The 15,584-nt window shown below is 38.3% G+C and overlaps 1 protein-coding gene across 2 annotated transcripts in view; it reads left to right on the top strand.

Moving 5' to 3' along the window:
• Positions 1-415: 415 nt before the first annotated feature.
• The window catches only part of CDH12 (cadherin 12), a gene marked incomplete at both ends in the record, with an annotated part of 182,738 nt that continues 167,569 nt past the window's right edge, over positions 416-15,584 (top strand). For both annotated transcript variants that reach the window (XM_080609777.1, XM_080609778.1), the window contains one exon: positions 416-640. In XM_080609777.1, coding sequence (XP_080465903.1) covers positions 416-640 — 225 coding nt within the window. The remainder of the gene's footprint in view (positions 641-15,584) is intronic.

The raw sequence follows: 15,584 nt of genomic DNA on the forward strand, positions 1-15,584 counted from the left end.
GTCCTCAGACACAAAGGTAATGCTAAACAGAGCAAGAATGACCTATTCTTGTAATAACTGTACAATGTTCTAGAGCAGCTCAGTGCTATAAACAAAATAGCAATCTCTTTTAAAAATGTAATTCCTAATCTTTTTCTCTGTCTCTATAAACTGACTGGGTGTGAGAATTTTGATGAATGCTTCAATGAAATTTTATGTAATTTGATGTTGCATGTAAATCTCTTTTATAGGTCCCTTTAGATGGAATTTAATGCAGCAAAAACCTTGTCATCAGAAGGATTAATGCCTGCATTAGCATTTCTTCAATAAAATCAGAAGCTAAGTGGTGGAGGCCACAGACACCTCAAACCTGGATTCCTCTGCTCTGCATTAAGTACTGGAGTTTTTATTACTTGCTGTAGGGAAGCCATTGCCAATGCTTACAAGGAACTGCTTATCCCTGCTTCTCTGTGTCCTGTTTGATGGAGGTCTCCTAACGCCACTGCATCCACAACAGACATTAGAACCAAAGGCAAGAGAAAATGCTGTCCCGCTGCCAGGGAAGAGGTCATTTGCCCAGCGAGTCAAACGAGGCTGGGTGTGGAATCAATTTTTTGTGCTGGAGGAGTACATGGGCTCTGAACCTCAGTATGTTGGAAAGGTAATTTTTTACTTTTTCTTTGAAAGTTGAAATGAGGCAGAGAAATATAAAATGTGCTATAAATGTGTACCTGTTTTGAGTGGGACAAATCTTCTCCAACTGACCGTAGTTTCCTTCTGTTCATCCCCTTCACCATTCAGCCTCTCATATAGGCACTATAGGTGTTATTATTACTTTTAGTGCACAAGTTTCTAACATTTACTTTCTACACTAGTTTGTCATATTTCTTATCTTTGGGTTTGGAATAAAAAAATGGTAGTTCTGATATAAGTTTGTGATTTACAGCTAGCTTTAATTGAATCTTCTGTAATAGCATACTTGATTTTTAGCAACGAATGTCAGAGTGATAGCAGAGATAAGCTTTAAGCCAGAAATCTTAGCCCAGAATGTGCAGTAATTTCTGTGGCTGGTGTGGTTACTCCATGACAGTCTCCAGGTAATGAAGATACCTACTTTTTGCTCTATTATCTTGTGCCCCAGTATAATTTACTTTTATTTCTGATTGTTCAGATAATTTTCAGGTATTTCTAGAATGTTTTATTGCTTCATAATTCAAACTCTTGCTTTATAGCTTTTATACTTTGCGTTCAGACATGCTTTCTCACACATGCAGAGAATTTATATAATTCTTCTCTCGTTATATTACCATTGTTTCTGTAATAAGGCATAAGCAGTTTGATACTCAACTGTTAGAGAAGTGTGTGGAGGAGTGAATTTAGATAATAGAGTATACAGGAAGGAAAGCTGAAAACAAGACCTGAAAGAAAAATAACACAGGATATGATTGGATGCTATGTAAAATTTTTGGCTAAAGTAAAGGTCCTTACTCAATGAAGATAAGAGATTGGGAATTCATTTCCTAGGTCCTCAAATGCTACTTCCCTGGACAGTGTTCAAGAAGTTCAGATTCTCCTAGCATAAAAATGAGGTGTCATGCTTCAGTTTTTAATTTAATACCATTTTAACTTTTCTAAATGTAAAAGCTGGGAATGTGGTTGTGTTGGTTATTTTTTTCTTTGTTTTCTTCTAAATCTAAATAAAATTAACAGAAAATTAATTTTGCTCCCTACCCTTCCAGGAAACTCTTCTGAGTAAAGGATGTATAATTAAAACCGAAAAAGACCACATGTGGTTCGTTAGATTTGGCAAATCAGCAAAAAATATACATGGGTATAACATGTGTAGGCATTTTTTTAAGCAATAAAACGTATTAGTTAAAACAATGTACAAAGAAGTACGTGTATACTGCTAAGATAATAAGTTTGTTTTAAAGTCTGAAGAATGGTCGGTCACATAGTGAAAAACTGCATCTTTGTGACTCCGCTTGATATAAATTCCACTTTCTCTAACACGTATCTTCATTCTGGTGCAAATGGGGACTCTAATCATATTCCGTGCTGTATCACAGGGAACATGATTGCTGTGCTTTTTGCCTCAGAGGACAGAGATATTATTGCTGCACCACTGTAATTCATTGGTCTTTATTCCTTTAAGGTAGTCTGACTAGTCATTTAGAGTCAGTTGTAAGCTGCCAAAATTCATATTTTGCACAGAATTGACTATTAGCAATACATTTGAATTTAAACTTATAAGCAACTTCAGAACTAATGGGATATTTCCATTAAGAATAGCACTTATCACATCACAGATTTACCTGGCATGTTCTTAACCCTTTAGACTTTTTGGAACTGTTTCAAATTACAGAAAAGACACTTTCCTAAAATAAGGAAAGATCTAATTGCAGTATAGCACACGCAATAGTGATGTTTATTGACAAGATATCATATAACACTGTCACCTAATAAATAAAATGATAGAGGGAAGTATCTTGGTGTTGACAGATAAAATAAATTAGGATGTTTAATTAGTACATCAGTAACATAAACAAATATGGTTACAAAATAATGCACTTCATTCCAGATGATCTTTTTCCAACAATGTTTATTACCTGCGAAGAATCCTTTCAATATTTATCAGAATTTATTTCATCTATGTTAACTATTTGCTTCAATATACTTGAAAAAAAGAGCCTCCTAGGTTTTGTACGTCTTCTTTGCATAATCGCTTCAAAAAACCCACCCACCTGCCCCCCCAAAAAATCCAAAATCCAAAATCAAACCAAACCAAACAACAAAATAAAGCAAACCAAACCAGCCAAACAAACAAAATCCCCAAACAAACAAATAAACCCAAACCAGCAAGAATAAAAACCCAACCAAAAACCCCACAAAAAATCCCCCAAGATGGAGAGGTTAGTGTTTTCCCTTCATTTTCCACAAAACTCTCAAAAAAGGTAAAGCACTGAATGGGAGAAGTTGTTTAGCGAAAGCATGCTCTTTTAAATCCAGGTAGTGAAAGGCATGCTTGGTATAAATTCAGAACATTATCAACTGAAATGCAGTCAGTAGTGGCAAATGAGTATCTTTAGATCTTATTTATAGAATCATAGAATAGTTAGGGTTGGAAAGGACCTTAAGATCATCTAGTTGCAACCCCCCTGCCATGGGCAGGGACACCTCCCACTAAACCGTATCAACCAAGGCCTCATCCAACCTGGCCTTGAACATCACCAAGGATGGAGCATTCACAGCCTCCCTGGGCAACCCATTCCAGTGCCTCACCACCCTCACAGGAAAGAATTTCTTCCTTAGATCCAATCTAAACTTCCCCTGTTTCAGTTTGAACCCGTTACCCCTTGTCCTGTCACTACAGCCCCTGATGAAGTGTCCCTCCCCAGCATCCTTGTAGGCCCCCTTCAGATACTGGAAGGCTGCTATGAGGTCTCCACGCAGCCTTCTCTTCTCCAGGCTGAACAGCCCCAACTTTCTCAGCCTGTCTTCATACGGGAGGTGCTCCAGTCCCTTGATCATCCTCGTGGCCCTCCTCTGGACTTGTTCCAAAAGTTCCATGTCCTTTTTATGTTGAGGACACCAGAACTGCATGCAATACTCCAAGTGAGGTCTCACGAGAGTAGAGTAGAGGGGCAGGATCACCTCCTTCGACCTGCTGGTCATGCTCCTTTTGATGCAGCCCAGGATACGGTTGGCTTTCTGGGCTGCGAGCGCACACTGAAGCCGGCTCATGTTCATTTTTCCATCGACCAACACCCCCAAGTCCTTCTCTGCAGGGCTGCTCTGAATCTCTTCTCTGCCCAACCTGTAGCTGTGCCTGGGATTGCTCCAAACCAGGTGTAGGACCTTGCACTTGGCATGCTTAAACTTCATCAGGTCGGCATCAGCCCACCTCACAAGTGTGTCGAGGTCCCTCTGGATGGCATCCCTTCCCTCCGGCGTATCAACCGAACCACACAGCTTGGTGTCATCGGCAAACTTGCTGAGGGCGCACTCAATCCCACTGTCCATGTCACCGACAAAGATGTTGAGCAAGATCGGCCCCAACACCGATCCCTGAGGGACACCACTCGTTACTGGTCTCCAGCCGGACATCGAGCCATTGACCACAACTCTTTGCATGCGGCCATCCAGCCATTTCTTTATCCACTGAGTGGTCCACCCATCAAATTGATGTCTCTCCAATTTAGAGACAAGGATGTCATGTGGGACAGTGTCAAAGGCTTTGCACAAGTCCAAGTAGATGATGTCAACTGCTCTGCCCCTGTCCATCATTTAATTTTTTAAAATTACAGAAATTTTATAAGGTATGAAGTGAAATTAAGTTATTGATAAATTTGTTTGATATTTGCCCTAAATTAGCTTTATTCCAAAATCATACATTATCAAAGTAATTATTTTTATAATACTGTTGTGCTATATGTCAAAGTAACAGAAATTATATGATAAAGTGCAGGATATTTCATTTGACTTGAAATCGCAGGATTTTTATCTTCCTATAGAACTGCTGCCCTATTAATGTCACAGTAGTTTGTTAATAGGCTTTTAATGTGTCTATTAAATCAGCTGACAATTTCACTAAACAGTTAGGGGTGACTAGTTAATTTTGGAAGCCACCTGTAGGACAACACAGATTTACAGCAATAATGTCAGCTGTTACCAGCCAATGCACTTAATTCATTTTATGTCTGCTTTTGGAAGAGTATCTCAAGAAGTGTCAAGTTGCAAATCAAAATATAGTTTAGAAACTGATAGGGATTAGTCTAGCTCACAGTGAGAGATCTTGAAATAGTGCTTCAAGTTGACATATTAAAGGCATTTAACTTGAATATTAAACCAAAGTTTGGAAATCCTCAGTTTGCATAAGATGGAAGAGCCATAAAAATTCCTCAGATTACCAAACAAAAGATAATCCCCTTTAGTAGACATCTATGTAAGAAGACCCAGGCTAAAAAGCAAAATTGGAATATGGTGTTGCTATGTAACCCATGAAAACTGAAGGGATGCTGGAAGGCTTGCTGTGAAATAAGGCATGCTCATGTACTTTACTGTCCTTCATGTGTTTTCCTGGTACTGAGAAGCTCCAGGACAGACAAAACAGCACGTGTGAATTAGGATAAAAAACTTCTTTCTTCTCTTTTTGTGCCAAAGCTTGGTCCTCACTGAGTGGTGCCAGAAGTCATCAATGTATGAGATCCTCAAGCATGGCCATGTCCCAACCCAGGTTATAACCACTAATAAGGTCACAGTTTTAATAGCCCTTATGCAGGGGTAGCTCAAGGGGGTGCAACCCCACCAGAATATTATAGATGTTTCCATAACTTTTCTTTATTGTAGAGTTTCAATAGTGACATACAGAGGCAGCATAATAAAATGAAAGTTCAAGAGAACAAAATAGATGAGAAAAGTATAGGTTCTTTATTGTCAAGATAATACTAACAAAAGTTTTTATTTGTTATATATGTATCATGCTTCCATTTTTATGTGTGTGTATTTTTGCTCCTAGTGTGTAAATTTATTGCATCTTTCTTGTGTTGTTGCCTGCAAAGTTGCTCTTAGTAGGGATTTTTGCTGGTTTTCCTCAAGCTTTCAGAAACAGGCATGTGGCAACTTGTACTGACACAGACTGGATGCATAGAAAAAGATTCCAAAGTCCTCTTCCAGGTAATAGCCATTTCTTTCCTGCAAAGAACTAAATATTTTCAGTTTGCCAGGTATTATCTTGGTAATTAATACCCTACATGTTTTGCAATATTTTATTCTTTAAACCTCTATTACATTATATATGCTCACATACAAGCTACTACAGTTACTTTTTTGCTATGATCCTCACCAGCTGAAAAATGTAATTGTCATGACTGCCCTATGGCATAACATGGGGCATATAATAACATGGTATTTTTCATCTGACTCAGTCTGAGAAAGCCTCACCACCTTCAAAGGTTTCCCCATATATCAAGGCAGAAACAGTGCTGATTTGGGGGAAGCAGAGCTTTATATCTGTAACCAGAACAGAGTGCTTTTCTGAAAACTCATAATTTATCCTTTGCATCTGAAATATGAGCATAGAATTCATTTATGCATTTTGTAATGGATAGTTTTTACTATAATGATATTAATATTGATGACCTTCCATCAGTCTTAACACCTCCTTCTGAATGCATCCTCCAATTTTACATTTTCCCTCTTGGGTGAGTGTCTGGATGACAGGGCAGTCTGTGCAGGAAATTTTGCACTGCTTGTACAGAACCTGTTCTCAGACAAACAAATTTAGTGTTGTGGTTACCATTTTTGTGTTATTCACAAGCACTGAGTCAAGTTGAAAGAAAAAAATTAAAGAAAGATAAATACATGTAGTGAATTTGAAAGCTACCGCCTTTTGAGGGAAAAAAATGCTGAAGTGTCTGTTCATAACTGCACCCTGATTAATCTGATTACTTTTTCAAATAATATTTCTACTAAATTTTTGCTAAGAGGATCACAATAACATATTATTTAAAGCTGTCATAATGCTTTTTCTGTTTTATCAGATTCTATGCCCACAACTGAAGTAACAATATTAAAGACAGACCTGTATATAATTTCTATTAAACATTTGCACAGTGCCATCTTCAAGGAGATAAGAGTTGCTTCAGGAACCACTGCTAGTGATAGTTGACTCCAGTGATGCAGGACATCACGGTTACTCATTTCTGGATGATTTTAATATGAAAGATCTTCCAAATAGTATTTATAAAAATGAGCTTGTTCAGTATATCTGTCTTCAACCTACAGGAATTTGTGTAATCACCACTGTCAGCAGACATCGCAGTGAAATTCTTGCCTTACTGGTCCTTATGCAATAATTTAAAGTATGATCAGGCATGATCATGTTAGCCTGGCTTACTAAACTGACTGAGTTTATATCATTCACATTTTCAAGTAAAAGCATTGTCACAATTTATTACAGATAAGAAAACTGACAAGGAGAAATTAAATGGTAAAAAAAAAAAAAAAAAAGGTGTAAGAGGAATCAGAACTGGGGGCAGAACTCCGGGCTTCTTATCTTGCTGTGTTGAGACCTTTGTCTCTCTCACTTACGTCTGGCTGGTGAAAAAAGTCATGACTTTAAAAGCTTTGCATCCTGTATATTGCATAAAGTATGTGAGACACAAAGCAGTTTTGACAGCTGCACGTGAAAGTTTGAGAAGGAAGTAGAACCCTGGAAACACAAAACCCCCATGAGCAAGTCAGACTGCCATTTAATGTTTACTTTTGCAAGCTTATCTTTTTACAAGGTATATAAAGACCTATTTTTATTGTCATGAGTGGTAGAGATGAGCAACTTACAGCAATGTTTCTTACTGATATAGTGGCTTCAGTTTTTTATTGATTTATATAGGTAGTTCATAGCAGGAAAGTTAGAAGCAAAATACTGATAGTAGTTGGGATTGCAAGATCTCTAGTCTGGAAAGGCATCAGAGTGTCAAGTAAGAAATTAAATGGAATCACAAGGCACCAAAAGATGGAAAAGTATTAAATGCCTTTAGCCTTTCCTCTGTTTGGGTTACAATGTCTAAACCAAAGTAACAAGGAGGTTCAGAAGCTGAATTAAAGTTCTGATTGCTGCGGCACGTGAGGTGTTAAAAAATAAGGGGATAGCATGAAATCTTACTCAAACATGTTACAAAAAGTACAAATTCTCACTAGGAAAAGTCATATTATAGAAATATTAATGAAAGAATTACTAAATGATAACACACTAGTTTAAAGCTCAGGATTTCATATCTATGAGACAAGCTTTTTTTTCACAATGTGGACTTTTTTGTTGCTTTTGGTCATTTTGGAGGGATGCTGATTTGGTATATATGCGCTTTGCAGAAAAATGAGAACAGCAAGTTTCAGACATTTAAAATCATGATATCTGTTTCATAATTCTACTTAAAATTTTAACATTAGATGTTAAAAAGTGAATACTTACATCATTTAAATTCATTGTTTTAATAAAACACAGCCAGTGTTCTAAGGCGTGAAAACCTCTTGCTTGTTAAGTATATGTAAGAAACCACAATTTGTAACTCTTACCTAACACGGAAAGCAATGGACTAAGAGCAGGTGGTGGTTTTGTGGCACATACTTACTTTACATCCCTTACATTACATCTCTTATTCAACTCTATGTACCACAGGCTGTAAATGACTGTCTCTTCTTTCTCTCTAGAGATAACCATCCCCTGATCCTTCTTTCTCTCTCTCTGTAGCTGACATCCACTCTGCTGCAAAAGCTACAATTACCTTACTCCTTACAGAGGGTCTGTTGCATACGCAATTAAATTCTGAGCAATGAACCCAGCTTATAGTTAATTTTGAACTCCACATCTTCTTTTCTGGTTTGAAATAAACCTTGTGTACCCCAAAGCTTACATTTTCTGCATTTGTTGGCTGAAGTATAATGAAAGGAACTGCTTTCATAAATGCTCCTTGTATTTGCTACATAATAGTTTATATGTAAAACAGATTAGATTACATTTTTTCTACCTGAAAGAAAAACCTGCAAAATAACAAACATGCATGAAAGCCAAAAAAAAGTCTTGCCAAAAAAAGTTGAATGTGACAAGACTGAAACCTAGGAAATAATATTACATAAAAATAAATATCAGTCAAATGTACCAGTACTAGTATATATTTTTGTTACACCAACATTATTGTGTAGTTCTTTCTCTCAGTTGCCACTTGTTCCTCAACATTTACTCTATCTAGATATAGATTATAAAATCCCAAATAATCCAATGATGTAGAGCCATTTACGAACCAGAGATTATGCATCTCTAAGGGTAGAAGATGATCTCAAGTATAGAAACAAGCTGGTTGAAAATTGTCCTTTTCTCTCCAGGATTATCTAAACTCTGATACATTCGTTTGTGTAGTTCACTGTGTGGTTCCAGAAGCATATGTTCTATGACCACTACAGAGCAGTGATGTATATGTTATAGTGATACACAGGCAAGAGAGGATAAATGAGGAGAAAAGCTCTTAAGTCAATACTGCTGGATGGCATTTCTCTCCCCACCCAGCCTGGGGAGCTGATATCTCATACAATGTGAAAAAGGGAAGAGAAAAGCTGAAAGACGTAATTATGAGTGAAGAAAATGTTCATCAGCACTGACACAGGCTGAAAGTAAACCTAATATACTTTTAATTATTAGTTACTAGCTTAAATTATTTTTCTTCTGAATAAAGTTTTGTTTCATAAATACATGCAAGAAAAAAAAAAATCCTGTTGATTCTAGTTGCACTAAAAATGTATAAGAGGGTAGGAGAAAGCCAGGTTGAAATAGGATATGTGGGACAAGATTTAGAGAAATACTCAAGAAGCAAGATGGCAAGAGAGAGCCATTTTATACAGATTCAGAAATTGTAGCAATATGGACATGTAGATAGAGAATAATAGAAGCAGTCGAGATCCTGGTCCTTTTAGAACTGGTGGGACTTCTGCCACAGAATTGCAAGGCATGCCCTATACAAGATATCACCGTATTCAAGCTGTTCTCTTGCTGCACTATAATTTTCCATTAGCTAGTTAAACAATGACATTTTTCTTCCTCTAGGCTCAAATACCTGTTCTTCACTGATGGTAGCCAAAAATGTTATAGATTGAGCAATGGCAGTATTATCTTAAAAAGTAAAAATACTTCAGAAGTACAGTTGGTCGTTAAACACCTGTGTGCAGTAGTTGTATTTGCAAGAGAAAAAAATGTGTGTAGAGAATAAAGCCAAGCTTTGAAAAAAAACTCCATCTTCTAGAACCAGCTTTATTACAGAGATTGTTTCTTTGTGTATATTGTATTTATTTTAACTGTCAGGCCTTGAACATGTAAGCTACAGTTCTTATTGATGCTATTAAACTTATGTGACATTATGACCTTGCTACTGCTTACTGAAAAAATAGATGGATTATTCACTCCTAATGTCATGAAAATACTTAACTGACTACTGAAAAAAACATTCTTATGTCTCATCAGTATCAATAAGGATTTAGTCTGGAACCTATGTTATTTAGCAGGATCATAAATAAACTGGGAAAGTGTGTGAATATCCAGGTGGTGGTGTTTGCTATTCATATTAAACCAGTTGAGTTAGAAAAGACAAAGGCTGAATGGGAAAAATGGGAAATGGACCTTATGAAATAGGATTAAAATAAGAAATTAAATTTGATATAAAGTGGTATATACTGGGGGTGGAGGGGAATAATTCCAACTTCATTAATAAATTGTGCTCTGAGGAGCCTCTCTCAAATTAGATATTTTTTTATAATAGCAGTATGCACATTTGCTTAGTGTGTGGTGAGTGCCAAAAAAAGCAAACGGCATGTTAAAGGTTCTTAGCAGTGGCAGAAGAAAATAAATGTCATTAATAAGGATTTGTAGCTAAATTTATGGCGAGCCTGTATGTTCCACACTGTACAAATTATTTATCTATGGTTACAAAGAAGGCATGTCCCGAAGAACTGAGAAGAGAAAAGAGGATACAAAAGCAGTCAGTACCTTTAGGCTGCCTCCTCGATGAGGAACAACCGAGTAAGATTGGTTCCTTAGGCTGTAAAAGAAACATAGAGGAGGAGATATGGTAGTCTCCATAATAATTAGAACAGAGTGGGGAGGCTAAAGGAGGAGGAATCCCTCCTTCACCAATTCAAGATGGGGGTATCAAATGAAGCCAACAGGTAGCAAATTCAGAGCAAAGACAAGGAGGTGATTCCTCACAAATGTATAAATGTGAAATAGGTAGCTCCATGCCACAGGTTGCTGTGGATATATAGAATTTTTCATGTGTATGAAAAGAGAGTGAAGAAATTAATGAAAAAATCAATCTGTTGAAGACTAATAACTACAGAGTCACCACCAATGTCTCCATAGATCACTGGGGGCTCAGAAATTATGTGGTGAACTGTGCATTCTCTAACCTTATGCTTTTCTCTAGTTACCCACTTTTGGCCTTTGCCAGAGACAGAGTTCTGGGTTGGAGGCCGCTTGCACACAGCACAGCACACCATTTGTCTGTGGGCAACACTGGCAGTAACAGATATTCTTCACCTAGGAGAAAATAGTGAGAAGGTTTTATATTGGTCTTGTCACAGAAGTGACTCATCTAACTGTTCAAAGTTGTTTGGACAATTTGATGGGCAGCAATATGATCAAGGAATAATTCAGTTCTAAATAAGAAAAATACTTTCTTAATTTTTTTTTTCTAGTGAATATATAAATATAACTCCATAAATATAAAATGCAGATATCTGCAGTACTTCATGTAGCAATGAACTAATTGTTTAGTGAATGTGGCTATATTAGTAATAATACTGTATTCAAAAGATTTAAGACAGTAGTGCAGGTCAGCATTCTAATGTGGTGTTGAGAAAAACATCCAGTTAGGAAGAGATTTGTGATACTGTTGCAAATATTCATGTCTTTCAAGATCTCATGCTATGTACCATTTCACGCTAACTGTGGAATGGCACTGTTTTCTGGCACATGTAGCTGGCAGATCTTCCTTAGAAAGATCCTTAAAAAGAGATGAGCCTGCTCAGTCCCCCTACAAGCCCCTCAGAGGATGCCTGAACTCTAAATTTGGCCTAAGTACTGAGTGCCTGCACTATGTATGGCTGCAGCTATACTTACTGTCCTGTTAGCTGAGGGACTGAGCTTGTGCCGCAGCCTGCACACTCAGTTTTCCATGCCGCCAGTGTGATTCTCTCTGGGCCGTCAGGCGAGAGAGAATCCAGTGCAATCTGTGCTCAGGCCAATTTGGGGTTGGGAGAGGACCTGATCACATGCAATGAAACCTCCCAGGCAAGCTTGTCATTTACAGCCCTTGAACTGCAGTGATACCTGCACTCAAACATGGCTGCCAAAGACAAACAGATAGGAAGCACAAATATTCCCCTGTGTCTTCTTGCTGTGATGTTTTATCTTTTTATACAAATCTAATTCCTAGAAAATGCAGGTCATTTAAATTATATTTTGCAATCTGTTTCACGAAACTAAAATGGCTCCTTAAAGTGGATAAGAGTTGAAATCATGTCATGTTAGTCTGACTACCTGTTAAGCTGAAAAGCGAAAAGCAAATGAAAAGAAGTTTTTGTTACACCTTCTGCTTTATTTCTGTGGCAGAAGTCCTCATTTGTCTTTCAAACTGAATAACCTTCAGAGTTCTTTATATGTTTGCATACAGTCTTTATACACAAAATGAATAGCACATAAATTGAAGCAGAGTAGATGTTTTCTGTGCTGGTTGAATAAGAATTAGGCCTGTCAGAAATGTGTGCGCCAGGCTTTTGATTTTTCTTCTCTTCAAAAAAGCTTTTCTGGTGCTTAGTTCCACTTGTCCTTTGAAGAAGCTTAAGGTGAGGCAAGATGACAGAGAATTTTCTGTTCCAGTATCTTAGAGGATAATGTCAATAAATGTGTTCTAATTATTAAAACCTTTCCTCCCTGTGACTATGGCAGTGAGTAGTAGTCCCTGGCAATGACACTATGCCATTCAGCAGTGGTTGTTCTATTCAAGTTTCTCTAGTGATGTTCCTTTCCAGCAGTCATGTCTGAGTAAGCTGTGGCTCTCAACTGATTAGGAGTCTTTTTTTCTCTTGTATCTTGGTGCTGATGTAGAATTACTCTGCTGAATAGAGTGCAGGTTTGTTAATGTTTTGTAATGCAGGAAAAAAAGATATTTTCTTCAGGGTGTCAAGATGTTTGGATAGTTAACAAGAGTAACTGTCAAAAAACATCAGCCTATAGATATTTATGTATTATGGCATATGTGAATTAAGGGTTACAATTTAAAAAGTGGTGCAGGGCAGTCAAATTGCTCTAACAATAGAATTTTTTTTTTTTATTATGAGAACTGAAGCATAACCTATCAAAGAGCAAGCAAAGAAAAAAATCTCATTGAAGTTATTGTGCAATGTATACCTTCTAGAATCTGAGAAGACTTTTCAGCACTTCTATATAAACCAGTTAATAGCTCTTGGTTGTCAAATCCAGTTGTATCAGCTCAACTGCAGGTAACTGCTGCTAGTTTAATTCTAACTGATGCCAGTAGTAGAGTCCAAGAAAAAAAATCAATGAGTGTTTGCAGAATCAGGACATTCTTCTGTAGGCCTAATGAATTCTGGCAGACAGCATTTGTGTCGCGGAATGGACTCAGTCGGAGATCAATGTGATCAGACAAAAGCCATTTATTATAGAAAACTGACTCTTTATATACTATTGCTTAAAGTTGCTTACAATAACTTGGCACATTGTGATTGGATACATATCTTTAAGGCCCTTAACAACTAACATATAATTGATTAAGCACAGGTGTGAGAACCTGACCTTCAAAGCTTGCCCACAGTCCACAATTTAGCAACTCAGTAAATTCCAGCTCCTTCTTGTCTTACTGGGATTGTTACTCCCAGTGCCTCACTCCCGTCCCCCTTCACCTTTAGTTGTTCCTTGGTTCATGCTGAACTCCACGTAGGCAGTTGCTGATCTGGGTATGTGGCCGTTCTTTGCCAGAAAATCATGCTCTTTGTACAAGCCAAACGCACTTTGAAGCACTCATAATCATTTGTTGGATACATTGAAAAATACACGGCAACAAAATCAAAATCGTTAAAATTACAATAAACACCATTAGTCCACCTTTTACTAAAGCAACCAGCCAACCTGTCCCCCATTCACCTAATGAATTGTCCATCCAAGGGGCTTGCCCGTCCTCATACACCATGTGTAAGATCTTAGCATGTTTCCATATTTCTTCGACATATGCCAATCACAGGCTGCTGGGTCTGCCCTTTTTCTCCTGGATGTCTCTCTGATAACAGGGGAGGCCATCCCCTCACATCAAGGTCTGGCATGGCATGTGTCCCCACCGCTCCACGCCTGCTGGGTTGCAGCCAACAGCGGAGCTAAAGGTTCTTCTTGGTGGCAAACACAGAGGCCAACCCAGTCTTGCCCTTGACAGTAGCAGCAGGCATTTGGCCAACCTCAGTTCTTGCACCTTGTTGTCAATGCAGAGTTTCACCTGCTTAATCCAGTAACAAGTTGCTACTGTGGCAAGGCACACACAGATTGACATTACCAGAGTAACTATTACAGGTTACAGCAGCATGTTGAAGATGCTGATGGCAGCGAGAAACCAGCCGAAGAATTTTTTTACCAGTGGAGTTCTCCCACCCTCTTAATTTGTTCCATTACCTGCTTTATAACACTACCATCATATTGGAATCTTTCTAGCTTTTGCCTTAGCATTTTCTAGCAGCTGCTGCAAATTTGCATGCTCTAACATCTCTTTTACAAGTAACAAGTCCACACAATACAAGGTATAGTTTCTCATTAGTAACTGGCTAGTAAATACAGGTGGTTTTATACACAAAATCACAGCATCTAATAATAGCTACGTTACAAGCACACATATTCAAGTTGTTACTTTTCAGTTGCCCCCAAGTGATGTCCTGCAATCATTCATTTTTCTCCTCCTCTATCTCATTCTGCTCAGGGTATTTACTGTCAGCTCCTGTAGCTGAGGCATTGGGTTCCTCCACTTGTCTGTCCAGCTCATGGCAAGGCTTGACAAACTTTGCAGGCAGCTGCCATGGACCTGTAGGTATGAGGACACAAACATACCCCCTTCCCCCAGGTTATCAGCTCTCAAGAAGGAGGCAGGTTAAAGTGAGTCCCTAAAGCAAAGGCTTTCTGATGGAAAAGGAATGTGAAGCAGCAGAGAATGTGAAGCTACAGCTGCCTGCCTGCTTAGCAGCAGCCATAAATACCTGCCAGCAACAGCACTTTTGCATTAACCCTTTCTTGCCTGAAATGTTAATCTGCTACCCATTAAAAACTTTTACACGAACCCAACAACAAAAAATACCCAGAACACCGTCTGCCCTCAACACACACACACACTCATGGGATCCCATAAGCAAGCTCCAAATAGTTACAATATTTGAAACACAAAATCCAGACAATCATTACTCTCACTACACGGTCCCACATACAGAACATGGTGCAAGGACCCCGTGAAGACAATCAGGAAATCAGCTCCAAGAAGCATCATCGCAGTGCGAGGTGGCAGGCTCAACTTTAGCAGGCATCCCTGCAGAGGCTCTGCCTCCCCCACATTGCATGAGCCTTGGGCTTTTATACTGACCAAAATGCATACTCATTGTGACGCAGGTGACCAGTCTACATCGGGAGAAGTGGTCAGCAATACCAACTTCAAATGAGTTGTATATGGGGTCCCAAGTCCACAGTCCGTCATGGTCCACCTGATACATTCATATTTTCCCGGGAAATGAACAACTTTACAGCTGACCAATTTCCTAATGACAAAGGTTGCTACTTCCATGGGTACATTGGCTTGTCTGCACTGATATCACATGTTCAAAAGGCTATGAGGGTTAAGACTTGTCCAATTACTTAAAGGGACCTTCCATGGGTACATTGGCTTGTCTGCACTGATATCACATGTTCAAAAGGCTATGAGGGTTAAGACTTGTCCAATTACTTGAAGGGACCCCTAATAATGGTGCATTAAATTGCTCTACATTTCCACACACCCAACAGTTTTTCACTTGCG

The sequence above is a fragment of the Psittacula echo genome (assembly GCF_963264785.1).
Source record: "Psittacula echo genome assembly, chromosome: 2".
Taxonomy (NCBI): Eukaryota; Metazoa; Chordata; class Aves; order Psittaciformes; family Psittacidae; genus Psittacula; species Psittacula echo.